This window comes from Podarcis tiliguerta, assembly GCF_965153285.1.
Source record: "Podarcis tiliguerta genome assembly, chromosome: 6".
NCBI lineage: Eukaryota > Metazoa > Chordata > Lepidosauria > Squamata > Lacertidae > Podarcis > Podarcis tiliguerta.
Genome location: NC_139539.1, coordinates 15,751,375 through 15,767,181, shown reverse-complemented (window position 1 = coordinate 15,767,181; position 15,807 = coordinate 15,751,375). Strand labels below are relative to the sequence as shown.

General features: G+C 42.8%; 1 protein-coding gene across 3 annotated transcripts in view; it reads right to left on the bottom strand.

Annotated features, from left to right (window-relative positions):
- Nucleotides 1-350: 350 nt before the first annotated feature.
- Nucleotides 351-15,807, bottom strand: part of LOC310680319 — a 70,956-nt gene continuing 55,499 nt past the window's right edge. For 2 of the 3 annotated variants that reach the window (XM_083446871.1, XM_083446873.1), the window contains 5 exons: nucleotides 14,047-14,176; nucleotides 13,886-13,918; nucleotides 11,783-11,886; nucleotides 8,938-9,021; nucleotides 351-1,291 (listed from right to left, as the gene is read on the bottom strand). In XM_083446871.1, the coding sequence (XP_083302997.1) occupies nucleotides 1,187-1,291; nucleotides 8,938-9,021; nucleotides 11,783-11,886; nucleotides 13,886-13,918; nucleotides 14,047-14,176 (456 nt within the window). In that variant the 3' untranslated portion in view covers nucleotides 351-1,186. Of the gene's footprint in view, nucleotides 1,292-1,351; nucleotides 2,571-8,937; nucleotides 9,022-11,782; nucleotides 11,887-13,885; nucleotides 13,919-14,046; nucleotides 14,177-15,807 lie in introns of those variants that run through there. The other variant, XM_083446872.1, reaches the window with a different exon arrangement.

Sequence of the window (15,807 nt, the reverse complement as noted above, 5' to 3'; positions counted from 1 at the left end):
CTATCGCACATTGACTGCTGCTGTATGTTGGCAGTCAAATGCTGATGGCTGCAAGTGAGATTTGAGGAAGTCTTGAGCCCTAGACCTGATGTCAAGGTGGGAACTGGGAGCTGGTCAGCAATAACTCACATGTCAGTGAAGTGAACTCTTTATTCCAAGGAACAAAAGAGCTCAGGCTTAGTGAGCACAACAACTCTTCCCAGTAGGCTTTGCCACAAAATCTTCCTGCTCCCCAGGACTATGTTTCTCCACCCCTGACCTAGGATGCTAGGCTTGGGGGTGGAACTCAACAGCTAAAACAACAGTAATTCAACCAATTTTTCTTCATTTGAAAAGATGGAAATACTTACTTTCGTGATCAGCATTGCAGCATTGTTTATTTTTATTATGAGCACATTTTAAAACAACAGTTGCCCATTCAGTGGAATCAGCTTGCATTGAAGTGATCTGTGTGATCAGGGCTAGGATGACGGGGACAAGCCATGCATCCAATCTATGCTTTAATCAACTGTGCTATGAATGCAGTCAGAAAAATGGTATTCAGTAGAGGGCCACTGAGGATGCTCCTCACCTGGGGCACTCTTTGGTCCAGGGCCAGCACTGAGGGCACCTGTACACGTGGATACTGTTTTCTCTAGTTCAGGATACCTGAGGTCAGTAGAAAGCACTGCTCTGATATCCACATACAATAAGGGCAAAGTGATAGATTTCTATAATTTATACCAAAGGTGGCCCATAAAGGGCTACAGTAGAACATCACTGTTCTTCTGTGTCTGAAAAAAACTCTGTCAAGCTGATGCCTTCTGGATGTTTTTGGACTACAGCTCCAGAACATCTGAAGGGCAGCACATTGGAGAAAGTGGCAAATCACATATAGTCCATGGTCTTTCACAAAGTTAGGAAGTTCTTAGCTTACATTCAGAGACTGGTTCAGGCCTGATAACAAATCAACTGTCCTGTTCTCCTTACTTTACCTCTAGCTGGAAGAACTATTGTAAATCCCATTTGGGCCTTCCTGGCAGCAGTGGTTTTTCAGCACAGGGTCTGCAAGGTCATTAAGAAAGTTACATTCAAGCAGAAATTCATTGATGTACAAATGACTAAAACAATAACCCCACAAATCATCCGATTTCTGCCGACACCCTCAAGGCAACACTGTTCAGTTTTGCCGAATCAGTGACTGCACTCATGGTATCATCTCGGCTGAGACTCTTCTGAAATCACTGATAAAAGTTGAAATCCAGGCAAAAAGCTCTTCTGAGTCTCGATCTTCTGCTTCCCCAAATTTCACCTGCAAGATAATAACAATAATAATGACTAGCTGTTTAATGTTATTCACATATGAGCCATGTAAAGATTATTGTGGATTGGAAAGATCAGGCAAGAGTGACGAGCTGAAATATAGCCTTTCTCTATGTGAGTGTAGGATTTGTCACAATGAAGGCCCAGGAAGCAAAATGGCACTTAAACTGTGTTGGAAGGTTCTGTTACAAAAAGCGAAACCCAAATGGTTTACAAGCAGAATTTATTGCTGGAAGCACCCTGAATACAAATGGTATAAGGATGGCAACTGATGGCAAGAAGGTCAAGATAAGCAGATCCACCACATTGCAGAAATGCTATTCCATTCTCTGTGTTCTCTCCTGCATTTCCCACATGTATCTTAAAGTGAGAACCAGGCCTCTTTATGATCAAAATATACAGGGCCCAACACACTTAAACAAGGACAATTGCCTCTACATTTCTAAGATGTCATGTACTGATTCCTTATTGATACATATTGTTGCATGCCACACAAATCTCCAAGCAAGTGTGAGATTCCAGGGGTCCCAGGCGCTCACCCAGGGCTTGTGTTTCCTTTTGGAAATGAGGCACAGTGGTGACTGTGGTGTCTATATGATATATGGTTTATTTACACATATATACAACCTGAGTCTATGTGGTGAAATTTTTCATAGCAGAACAGTTAGGGCCAGAGGCACCAGCTTGTGAGGATGATTGTGGGAGGATGTGTGCATGATGTCACAAAGTTGTGCATGTGAGCGTCGCACCTCCTTCCCAAGCTGGACAGGAGCTTCTGAGGCTTTGGGAACAAGGCGCCAGGGAAACATTTAGGGGACTGGCCTAGTCCTCCTGGTTCACTGACCACACACCATTGTATAGGTCATTTTGGTGACTGTTTCACAATGATGGATTTCCCTTCTCCTGAGAGGCACCCTAATTTGAGCCCAGGCATCATTTGAAAGAATACTAGATTCTAAAAATTATTTCCACCACTATTTGGGATTAAGTGTTAAATAGAGTAATGGGCAGTTATCTTATTTCATTTGCACAACAAAAATTTAAAGCAAGGATTTACTCTTGAATTACACCTGCAATATATAATCTTTGAGAAATTCTAAATCACATCAAATTCCTTTTCGATTATCATTCCAGTAATTCAGAAAGAGGATACTATTATTGAATATATAAGCACACCTGTATCCTCAATGCATTCCCTAATTAAAATCAGGATAGTTAACTTGTCAACTTCATCTGTTTCTCACAGTTTGTTCAACCAATCCACTGCCCTAAGTGAGAAAATCACATTAACATTTTAAAGCTATTTGGATAAAGAACAATTTGGCCAGAGTTAACAAGTTAGCCATTAAATCCTTACTTGGAATTTGCCCAGTTCTTGGATGCAGCATAAGGAAAAGCTATCTCTGTCTGTCGTTGGTTACATCTACAACATTCTATATACCTTAACCTGCAATTTCTGCCCCAAGCATTTAGGATAACAAAAGGGAGGTGGAAAGAAATATTGCCATCTTTTTCCTGGTGGAGGCTCTGTGCTTTTCACAATTGCATTATATGGGTGGGATGATGAGGATTGAGGTACAGCTCTTAGGGGTCCAGAACAGCCTTTCTCAACCTAGTGCCCTCCAGATGTTATTGAACTACAATTCCCATATGCTCCAGTTGGCATTACCATCCAAACCAGCTGAAGGGTGTGCAGAGTCTATCTCAAGAGAAAATGTATATGCCATTTGTTCAAAGGATTTTTCCCCCTAAAAATGGTGACCACTAAAAGAAGTTACATAAAACAATACATAATTCCAAACATCCAAACTGTTCAATACAGTCAAATAAGTACTAAGATGGTGAGGGACCTGGAGTCCAATCGCTATAAGGAAAGGTTGGGTATATTTTGTCTGGAGAAAAAATGGTGGAGAGGGATTGCAAAAGCATTTCTCAGATATATGGGCTGTTGTGGCATGCCCATGTTAGAATCAGAGAAACTGGAAGTCAGGGTGGAAGGATCTGTCACTTTTGGTTCTCCCAGTTTCTTATTTTTCTAATCTGAAATATAGTTCTCCACATTCTGCAGCCATAAAAAAAAACCCTCATGAAAATCATCAGTGTTTTAGTGCAAATTTCTCCTAATAAACACATTTTATATGAAGTTTTCACTGTACACATGTACACATGTACACATTTTTTCCAAACAATTTGCCCTAATATAATGTATTTCTTTGTTATGCTTTCACCAATATATTTATTTATTGTATTGCCCTTAATATATGCATTTTTTAAACATTACTTGACGAACTGCATAGCAAAATTCAGATGAGTGCAAATTTTGAAAGGTAGCTATGTTTCGGTTCACATATTTATTTATTTTTTGGAAAGTGAGAATTTAATAGATTCTGCTTCAGATGAAATCAAATTTCTCCTTCATACCGAGTTGGAACCTCACTACTGATCCCTCATCAAATAACCATACAGCATTGCTTAAAAAGCAAACTCACACTATGGAATTTGTTCCTTTGCTGTTTAAGCGAAGTTGCATTACGGCCCATCATCAATTGCACAGAATGGTTTCAGCAAAGTCTCCTTATCCTTTGTTCTGATGGCCAATTGATTATTCATTTGCTCTGTTTCTCTTTATTTTGGCGTATCAATAAAACGCATAATCTGACAACAGACTCTTACAGGGACCCAAAGCAAAAAGTCACAAATCATTCCAAATCTAATTCACTCACCAATCAAGTAAACTTCCTCTATCAGTGACTAATCAATAGCTCTCACAATGAGCTCCTAATTGCACCTCTGGGGTGATGGAAGCCTGTAGATGATAACACAGCCCACGAAAGGCTTGCCAATAATTAAGCAGTAGTGAAGAAAAGATACTATTTCTACAGCTAACGACCAAACATCTAGAAGGTGTTGATCTCCAGCGGGGTAAATTGAAGGCAATCCTACGCGAATCAGATGTTAATCCCATCATATCTCCTTATGATGAAGCACGCACACATACCCCAAAAATGGGGAGTAACAAGTGCAGCAACCAATAGATTTATCTACACTGTTGATAATGCAGTTGCTACCAATAGCTGTGGGATACTCTTAGGAGTATTGACAGGCTTGGGAACTCTGTTTGCTATAGATGTTCAGCGGAAAGAGTAGCACATCCAACCAATGCATGTGCTTGCTTGGCTGCTTGTTTTATAAACAGTCCCTTATGAGCATCCTATCAATAATAATTAATAATTTTATTATTTATGCCCTGCCCATCTGGTTGTGTTTCCACAGCCACTCAGAACAAAATGTTCAAATCCAAGAAGCAAAAAAAATAAAATAAAAAAATCTGAGCATTAAAAAATTGAAGGGAGGTGGAGAAAAATTGTGCAAGACAATTTAGACAAACCCCATCCAGATTTTGTTTAGAATGCTAGTTGCTTAAAATGTGGATTTTTTTTAATTAAAAAAAGTAGTCATTAGTCACCAAAATGACCACCAGGTAATTCTGTTCTGGGAAGGCTGTTCCATAGCCAGAAGAGTACAACCTCAAAGGCTGTAACATAGTAGTCTGTAGTTGCACAGTTTAATTCAAAAGCTATAGTAATGATATGGCTTGAAGCTTCTGAACAGCTGCTGTGTCAGTGTTCTGCAACAGATTTTTAAGCACCCATTTGAAATGGGTGGAAAATCACAGCCTCCAGGTAGAATCCAACAAAGATTAGTCATAACTCATAGTGCAGACTTAGGCACAGCTACTCAGAAGTAAACCTCAGTGAGACTCAATGGAAATACAACCCACTAGTGATGTGAAGGGGTTGGATCAGCCTGACTGATACTTCCTGAACCAATAAACAAACTGAAACACACCTATCATTGGAAATTCACAGTTCTCCAAATTTTGTGAAGAAGGTCTCCATTATTTGAGTGAAAACAATGTGATCATTCAAGAACGTTGCTTGCAAATATGCGCATAGTAAGAAAAATGCACTTAAAAAGCAAATAATTTGTGTGAGAGAGAGAATTTTTAAAATAAACTGATGCAGAAATGAGGGGGAAATGAAACAGAGAGAAACTGAAATCAACAGATCCATCCAACTTTGCATTCTGTTGACTTTCATAGCATTGGCTTCCTATCAAGCATGCGCAAGATTGCAGCCTTCAGGTAAGGTTTCCAGATTTTTTTCAATGAATCCGGGGACAAGTTGTGGTTTTTGGGGGGAGTTTTTTGGAGCTGAGTAGCAACAGGGAGTCAGTAGTGGGGATGGTGTGGCAAAAGACCCTGGGCCCAAGCACACATGCATATTGTATAAAGGTGCAAAGCCCTTCTTTCGCACCCTGTGAAGCATAAATGGGCAACAGCCGCCCGCCTGCGACTCCTGAGCCTACCCCGATCTGTCCAAACAAAGGGGGCAGGAGATCAGGGGAGGCTCGGGAGTCGCAGGGGGCAGCGCGCCGTAGCCTAGTTTTTTAAAACCTGCACATTTATGTTTCACAGGGTGTGAAAGAACTGCTTTGCACCTTGCCTGGCAGAAAAACTGCACACAAGAAACATCATACAGGGACTTCCGGAGAGGAAAAATGGCGGATGCCACAGCAGAGAGCAGCTCCCGAAGCCAGCCAGAGCCAACTGCGCTACCAGGCTGGCTCCGGGCTGCTGAGGCTGCCGCTACCACGTTTCCCGGTGACAGATTTGCAAATCTGGGGACATTCTGGGGACAGAATTTGTCCGGGGACAGATGTGCAAATCCGGGGACTGTCCCCGGGAACTGGGGATGTCTGGTAACCCTACCTTAAGGTGCAGAGCAGAAAGAGCTTGCTGAGTAAGGCAGAGACCCTGCAGTAGCTTCCTGGCAGGTGAATTATTGATATTTACTATGAGGAGGATGGGTGAGGCATCAGGGAGTCTGGCGTGGTGCAAATGCACCAGCCGAACCAATCCAACACTCCTGCCAGTGCACTATGCTGATGTCCACACCATGGTCCCCTTTTCCTCTCAGTAAACAACAGTGACCCACCCTCCAGGAAGCTGGCAAAACAGCCCCGCTCCCTCTAGGAAGCTGCTTCTGGTGCAGAGCATATTCAATGTTATTTGCAGATGAGAATGTGTATGTAGAGAGGTGATTGTTTCTCAGTTTTACATAAAACATTACAGAAAGGGATGGTGAGGCCCCTCAAGCATTTGGGAGCATCGTCTGAACAGGAGCAGAAGATTAAAGCAATGCTGGACCCAGAAAAATGCAATTAGTGAGGTTTTACTGAAAATAACCTTTTCATAAGAATATGTCAAGGTCTTTTTCAGTGTCTCTCTTGTCTTTTATTTTAAAAAGTGTAGCTACACAGTGGCATAGCAAATTAGGTTTGAGAGTTATCATTTGTGATCCAAGGCTGCATCCTCAGTACATGTGATGTGGGGAAAGGCATGGAGATACATGGAGTGTAGAAAAAGCTTTATCATCAGAGAACCCACACAAGGGAGAAAACATTTAAATGCACGCAGTGTGGAAAGAGCTTCAGTGTAAGCAGTCAACTTACTTTACATCGAAGAACCCATGCAGTGAGAAAACCATATAAATGAACAGAGTTTCAGGAGAGCTTTCGTGGGAGCTGAAACCTTACCCAACATTAAAAACCACAGATGGGAGAATTCGCCTAAACATGAGGAGTTGCTGTGGTCCAAGAGGTGGCTTTGGGTCATAGTCCCAGGAGGTAACCACCTCTCGGGAAAACTCTTGCCCCAGTGGGCTCCCCAGAGCAAAACATTTTGAACCAGGATAGTCTTTTCTTGGCAGGATGCCCAGGAAAGGAGGAGGAGTTTGCAGGTACTAGGGAGAGACTGAAGGAGGCGGTAATGAGATCCACCTGCTCTCCCACCTTTCATAACCTTTGTTCCCATACAGAGCAATCCCAACCAGATAAGTCTCTGAAGGACATGGAGCATAGCCTCTGATGGGGACTTTTTCCAGTCTGAAGGCCACAGGGCCTTATGTGAAGGTTTCCAGGGGCCACATAACAGTGGTGGGCAGAGGCAGAGGCAAAAGTGGGTGGGGCAACAAATGTGAATCTTACAGTAGGCTAATTATTACAAATACTCTCACAGCCCTCTCTGTCCTCCATCTAAACAAGCAAGAAACATCACTGGAGCTCAAGGAGATGTTCCAGCCAAGCAACACTCAAGGAGTCAACTAGAGAGGTTTGAAAGCTATGTTTGATCTCCAAGCCCAAAGGATTGAATTGTGCTTGGGAACTTTGGCTCACAGTCTAAATAGTCAAGCACCATGGAGGTTATCAAGGGCCTGGTGAAATCTAGCCATCTCAGGCTGGCTCAGATGTCTACAGAAGAAAGTAAGAGCCATGAACATCCATGATGGGTGTGATCTGAGGCAGGGTTCACCAGATCCTAGCCTTGGAACCTCTTCCCAACAACATCAGAGTTCATCCTTGGGCTGCATGGAGTGGTAATAAAGAAGAGAGCATATTTAGAGCACCTTTTCTTCTTTATGGAATAACTAGCATCCACCCTGCAAGCTCATCATCCATACTTCCTCCACTGACAAACAGAGCAGAAAGAAGAAGAAGAGGAGGAGTTTGGATTTGATATCCCGCTTCATCACTACCCGAAGGAGTCTCAAAGCATCTGACATTCTCCTTTCCCTTCCTCCCTCACAACAAACACTCTGTGAGGTGAGTGGGGTTGAGAAATTTCAGAGAAGTGTGACTAGCCCAAGGTCACCCAGCAGCTGCATGTGGAGGAGTTGGGAAGTGAACCCGGTTCACCAGATTACAAGTCTACCACTCTTAACCACTACACCACACTGGCTTTGGAGCTTTGCTGCAGCAGCTCTCACATTGCTAAAGGCAACATCCAAAGTGGCCTCACCCCAGTCATTGACACTGCGAGAACATGAACTTGAAACATAAAGTAGGTACAGCATGTTCAGTCAAGATGTGCAGAGAGAGTGCAATGCGTTGAGATTTACCGCAGCTGGAAAATTGTGGAGAATTGTCTTGCATCCTTCTTCTTGCATACTACTTTGCATTAGCCATGCATTCATCATATTTTTTTTAATTGGATTCATCACCCGTGAAAGGAAATTCAGAGATAATAAGTGTTGATGCAAAGAGTCTCTTCATTCAGGAAATGCATTAGGAATCTCCATACAATAAAGGTTTCTGTCTGTGTCACTTAGTGTTATTTGCTAGAAGTCCCTGTTACTTTAATTAAGATTTATTTATTTATTTATTTATTTATTTATTTATTTATTTATTTATTTTGTAAAAGCACTGAGACACGGTAAGGTAAACTGTGCAAGTTGATTAAATGAACAGCAGCAATCTGATTTAAAACATAGATGGTGCATTCCTAAGCACAGTTAGTGGAACAGAAGAAATGCCTCCTATATGCAATGAGATTTACTCCCATGTAATACATGTATGCAGGACTGCTGCCTTCAATAAGTACCTAATCCAATGCACATTTACTCAAAAGTGCACTGTTCTCAAGAGTTCGCTCCCTAGAATGGGTGTTTAAGAATGCAGCCTAAACGCTGCACTATGAATTGTATTTGTCAAAGGTGATATTTCTCTGCATTTCTAGAGGTCACTGTTGATAAGAAAACAGCTTATTTGACACTTATATTTTAAAATAAAACGTACCAGTATGTTGTGATAGGCCTTTTTCATTTCTTGACAGCTTCTAAATAACTGAGAAAGGTCGCCTTCATATGCCTGAATCAAATCCTGAAACATAAAGCACAATCTGGAATGAGTGTCACATTAAAGTCTAATGCGACCTCAAAGCCACTTACAAACATCAATAAAAAAAGATCACAAACACTGGGTTGGAGGGAGTCAAACTTGAATGTTCAGAATTCGCACACACATGCACCACACTCAAACACACACACACATGCAGGCATCTTCCACTCCTTTAACTTCTCCATCATAGTGGTGGGGTGAGAGGAAGGCTTAAGCAAGGAGTGGAGAACCTCAGGCCATCCTGCAGACCTTCCCTGTCAGGATTCTTCTCAGGCCATGCCCTTCTTCAATCCACGCTCCTCACCAGGTGTGCTCTGCAGCCTCCTTCCATGCTTTTGCCTGGCTTGAAGGTGCCCATGAGCTGGGAGAATGCTTCTTGCTCACCTGAATGGAGAAATGTGAGTGTGGCCTCCGTGTGGAAGGAATGTAAGGTAAAGGTAAAGGGACCCGGGACCATTAGGTCCAGTCGTGACCGACTCTGGGGTTGTGGCACTCATCTCGCTTTATTGGCCGAGGGAGCTGGCATACAGCTTCCGGGTCATGTGGCCAGCATGACTAAACCGCTTCTGGCGAACCAGAGCAGCGCACAGAAATGCCGTTTACCTTCCTGCCGGAGCGGTACCTATTTACCTACTTGCACTTTGACGTGCTTTCAAACTGCTAGGTTGGCAGGAGCAGGGACCGAGCAACGGGAGCTCACCCCGTCGCGGGGATTCAAACTGCCAACCTTCTGATTGGCAAGTCCTAGGCTCTGTGGTTTAACCCACAGCGCCACCCGCATCCCTGGAAGGAATGTAGCCTACCATAAAAGATGCAGCTTTCCATTTTTGCCACTGGCCCCAGCTCCTGGAAGGTTGCCCACAAGGGAATCTAGTCTTCACACTGTAAAGGGCCCCCCATTCAGGTTTAAACTAACTATCCATCACACAGCAGCAAGTTGAGAGGAGTTCAAATATCTAATGTCATACCAGCACTAGGAAGGGGCACAAGCCCGCCATGTTATCTGCTAACAACCCTAACCAGAGGTCCAGCTCCGAGGGCCTTCTGGCTGTTAACTAACTGCGAAAAGTGAAGTTACAGGGAAACAGGCAGAGGGCCTTCTCGGTAGTGACGCCCACCCTGTGGAATGCTCTCTCATCAGATGTCAAGGAAATAAACAACTATCTGACTTTTAGAAGACATTTGAAGGCAGCCCTGCTTAGGGAAGTTTTTAATGTTTGATGCTTTATTGTGTTTTTAATATTCTGTTGAGAGTCACCCAGAATGGCTGGGGAAAGCCAGCCAGATGGGTAGGGTATAAATATCATCATCATCATCATCATCATCATCATCATCATAACAACCACATCTGCTTGGAAGTAAGTTCTATTCTATTCAGTGAGGCTTGCTCCCAGGTAAGTGGTACTAGGATTGCAGCCATAGTATTTTAATTTTTAAAAAAACATTGTTATGCTGTGTATCTTTCTTCTCTTCTCATTTGATGATGATGATGATGATGATGATATTTATTTTAGCAAATTGACACATGCTAGCCAGCTGCTTATCTCACCATGGTAGAAGTATGAACTGGGCTGTAAATAGATAATAAATTCAATTCCACTAATAACCCTCTGAAATGCTATTCCTCAAGGTCAGAGAATCCTCTGGTGTGGCATTCAAAGAAATGCTTATGGCTACAGCTAGAGGAGAAATTGGCAACACACAATCACATAGACATGAGTCTGTGGCATACGCAGAGGATTATTGATCAAGACTGACAATTGGCTTGGCTATACCAAATTGCATGACAGGTCATCTTCAGATCCTGGACAAAGAAGGAAAATGCTCCACTGCAGTGATGTCTTGGATGGTGGGCTTAGAGGAACATAAACTTAGCAGTAACATGTTCTCCTGGAGCAATAGGGTAATTGACAGCATCTCCTTGCTCTGGCAAGTGATGGTGAGGCTTTCAAGCTTTCTTCTTATGTGTGACAACTTGAAGCTAGTCATAAGATGAGGAAAATAGCCAAACAGAGATTGGATACTTATTTCCTTCTCTTTAACGTTTTTGCTACGTCATGCTAGGAGTTGTAGCCATGCAACTTTCTAGAACAGGAATCTACAACATCTAACATGAATGGCGTCAAACTGACATGGATCGTGACCAGTCAGATTGCCCCTCTGTGCAGAGAGTCCCAGGCAGGGGCAAAATCCAAGAGGTTTGCTGAGTGCATGGTGGGCCGCCAAATATCACTAGTGGACATCCCAGAGTCTGTGGTCTAGATCTTGCTTGTTTTTTTCATTTTTTTGGTGACTTGCAGACGAGTTTCTGTGAACGAGGAGTGGGGAATACTTTGCAATCCCCCAAGAGGAATTTTCTGGGGGACACAGACCATGAAGGATGCAAAGCCAGAGGCAAAAATGGGCAGCTCGGTGGATGTGACCCATACCTACATACAGCAGGACACATTTCAGCCATGCAAATCTGTCCATGCCTCTTTATCCTCCATCTAAGCAAGCAAAATGCATTATCTCAGTTCAGTTATTCATTCATTCCAGAAAGCAAATGTACTGTGAGAAGTGTGACTTGGAAAGAGGGTGGGTGGTCCAGGAAGAGTCGCAAGGAGCTGTAGGGACACATTCAAAATTTCCCCATTCTTGTCATAAACCCTTCTTTCCCTGCATCCAAAAAACCCCTTCACATCTGATCTCTGAAATTCTGCATGGTATATACCCATTTAAACATAATCCTGACCACAATTACCTTCAGCTCTTTGTAGAACTGTGACTCCACAGCTCCTGCCTTGATAACATTGGGTTTGATTAGTCTTCTGCACTCAGCAATGCTGTCTAATTCTTTCCGTAAAACTAATCACAAAACAGAGAGGAAGAAAATGAGGCGCTTTGCCTATCACACTGCTCTGACTTTATTCATTCTGTTTGTTTCAGGAGCTGATACTTCGCATGCACTCACCAATCAATCAATCAATCAATCAAAGAAGAATGATAGCTTAATGTGAACCCTTAAGAATGTCCTTTGAGCATATGGTGCTTCTCCCTGCAATATCCTATTCAACACTTGAAGACAGTAGCCATCAAAATTGGAAAAGGACTGTCCATAGTGGGCTTCTCATAACATGCATAGTATACCTTCTGTACAACACAATAAAGTAGGCTACTGGCTTTCCCCCAAATCATTGCTTTTTCTTCTTGATCTTTTCCACCCCACCCCAGTTTGAAGTTCTCTGACAGTTTTATGCCTTTGGTTACTTGCAAGCATCTGATCAATATCTCACTGCAATCAGTCAACTGGAGTCTTCCCATCAAACCTTACGGTTTTTCAATTTGGTTTGAAATTCTCTTTCATAGCTCTCCCAACTTCTATCTTGCATTTGGCCAGCAAATTTGGTCCCTTTTCAAGTGGGATTGGATATAAGCACTGGGACCAAATACATATTCAAAAATATGAAACGCAGAAATCCTTGCACTTCCAAAAATACTTTTTGAAAAGTCAAAGTCCAAAGAAGCTGGAATTAAAAAGGAATTAGTAAGGAAAATTTGGATATGTATAGGGATCATTAAACTAACATTCAGAGACATCCAAACAAGGCAGCTGGAATGTGTGAATGGAATCCAATAATACATATTATTATAAAGGAATTTGATATATTGCTGATACAATAATTGATTATATGTTGGTATACGTTATAGGAAGTTTATAGTTAAGGTAAAAGTACTGCAATTGTATATTTGATTCTCGGCATCTGACAGGATGCATTCTTGGAAATGGTAAATTATTTTGTTGGTTGGTTAATTAACTAATCTTTCTTGCATGTAATACATTTTGTAAGATACACACACATGCCTCTTTGAATTCTTTCTGACTGTTCCATCTTCAAAGGTTTTGGGGCTCTGAAATCTAAACTAAAGTTGTTAGTAGATCTTTCCGAGTGGAATTTTGAGGACAATCATAAAGTTACATAGGAAGGTGCCTTATGCCAGCCAGTCAGACAGTTTCTCCATCTGGAGAAGTACGATTTACTCTGACGGGCAAAGTATTTTGGCAGCAGTACCCTGGAGATTTGAACCTGGGATATTATGCACGCAAAGCAGGTGCTCTATTACTGAGCAATGGAAAATAAAGACCGTGCTTCCTTCCACCTCCACAGTAGGCCTCCTGCAGGGATTGGCACTACTTGGGTGCCTTCTTCAGAATGAGACCAGAGAGATTTTCTGTAAGGACATAAGAAGAGCCCTCTGTTGGAGGCACCATCTGGTCCAGCATCCTGTTTTCAACAGCAGCCAACAAGATGTCTCAGGAACTTTCCTTGCATCCTTGGCCAACACTAGCATCTCTTCCTTACATGCCTAGCAGAGAGCACTGGAGCCAGGATGGGGACACATTACCTGTTAGTCCAGGAGACAGGACAGATCTGGATTTGCTGCACATTTCCATTATCTCAATGCCTAACTCAAAGTTTTGGTTTAAATTACTTCCCGAGTCTTTGTTTCTCAAACACACTAAGTTTCTTCTGCCTCCCATACCTCCTCTAAAGGTCAATGGAGCACTGGTTTAAGGCAAAATGAAATTGACTTCTCTATGCGCAATTTGGAAACTTCATGGCCATAACTTAGATATTTCTCCTCAAATTCCCTTGCAGAGACATGACAGGTTAAAATATTGCCATGGCAACCACCCCCCTCAGTAGTTTGAATGTGTTTTTTTTATTATTATTAAAGAATCAAACAAACCCAAAAAGCTCTTCTCTTTGAGACCTATAAGCTCAACACGGTGGAACCCAGTTCCAGGTGACTTCACAATGTGTGAAAAATGCTTTCGGTGAATTCTGAAACCATATTTACATACCTTCAACTTCAGCACTGAGACCTTTGATGGAAGCTGTGGCAAAGCAGAAAAGAAGTCAGATGGTGAACCCAGATAAGTATCACACATATCTAATATGGAAATGGGTGTTTTGAGAAAAGCAATATTTGCAAGAAAGGAGGGAAGGGAAACAATCCTCTTACCAGCAGAAACAGCTTTAAATTCTGTCAACTCCTGAGAAAATGTAGCCAAATCAGGCTCATGTAAGAAGATCTGTTCCACAAGGGCATGGAGCAAGGTGAAATTCCTCTCCTTCCCTCGTAGCAATGATAACTACAAACAGAAGACAGCAATGTAATTGACAGGCTTGCCTAGATTTGGGGTGTATTATTTTCAAAAATGGAGGCAGCGGGGAAATGTTATAGCTCCAAGGAAAATTTAATAAGAGCAGAAAAGTGGGGTTAAGATTTCTTTAAGCTCCTATCCAACCTAACAGGATTCAGAGGTCTTTCTGCAAAGGGCCTGTGCTATCTTTCTCACTGCATCCTCATGAAGGATGTTGTGAATTCAGTGGTACCTCAGGTTACAAACACGTTAGGTAGTACCTCAGGTTAAGAACTTTGCCCCAGGATGAGAACAGAAATCGTGTGGTGGCTGTGCGGCGGCAGGTCGCATTAGCTAAAGTGGTACCTCAGGTTAAGAATGGTTTCAGGTTAAGAATGGACCTCCGGAATAAATTTAGTTCGTAACAAGAGGTACCATTGTAGGATTTGCCAGAAGGAGGTGTACAAGGCCCCATCCAACCGCCTTAGGGACTCCAATCTGGATTGGTATGTAGGGTTTACTTCTTAGTCTTTTCTTCTCCTGAAGATGTTCCACAAGGCAGCAGAGGCTTAGGATCAGATTTTCCTTCTCCTAGATGGGCTTCCTTCCCAGGTTGGCAAGCCCCACCTGTCCCTTACTTCCCTCTACAGCATGTGCAGAAACCACCATCTTGGCCATTGGTCTTGTCCGCTCAATCTGCCAGAGCCAGTCTTCAGATACAAGGGAAGTCCCTAATGCATAGACAGTGTGAGATCCAATGGCTACCCTTACCTGTTTTAGTTGGCCAGCTGAAGCCATTCCCAGGGTATGACCACTGTTGAGTGCTCAGAGCTGAGTTCAGGATGGGGACCAAAGGTGGGTGAACTACCTCAGAAGGAGCATGATGTGTCCCCCACCAGAGGTGTCCCCCACCACTACCCAACACCTCTAATGTATAGCTCTGCTTTCCCTGGGAAGACATCAGTGAGGCCAAGAGAGGAGTCTTGTCTTCTGGGCAGCCCAGGACCTCCATATACCCTGCCCAGGCTTGTGTCCTGGGGAGGTCAGTTTGGTGCTGCTAATGCAGTGGTTTGACTTTACCCCTGGAGGTGCACTCCATTGTCTCTTGAGATAGACAGGTGTCAACAATGCCACTTAGGAACTAAAGCTGAGAAATACTACCATAGCTAAGAACCAGCCTGGCTATTGCAATGTTCTTCAGAGACCCTTCAGTGATTTCTCTTGCCTTCAGAAGTGAGGTAGGTGGTGATCTCGGACAGGGCCTTCTCCATTGTGACACCCATGTCTGACATACCTTTCCCAGGGAAGCTTGCCATGAGCAGTATTCTACTAACTCAGCTCAAGACTTTTCACTTTCATAAGGGGACTCCCCCCTGTCTCCTCACCCGACTTGTGTCCTCCCCAAACCCACTCCAGGAGGTTAGGGAAACCCTTAAATTTAGGGGGCACAGGAGGAGGGGGGAACATCGCATTGTGAAATGCTTCCACTGACAAAAACAGAGACTTAGCACCACATTGGATTCTATGCCTGGTGTTGACATTGATGTATTTTTGGTGCCAAATGAAGACCTTTTTATTTGACTTATAAATTTTGTTTTTGGGTTCTGCTTTAACATTGCCTCTGTTTTAAAGTTTATTTT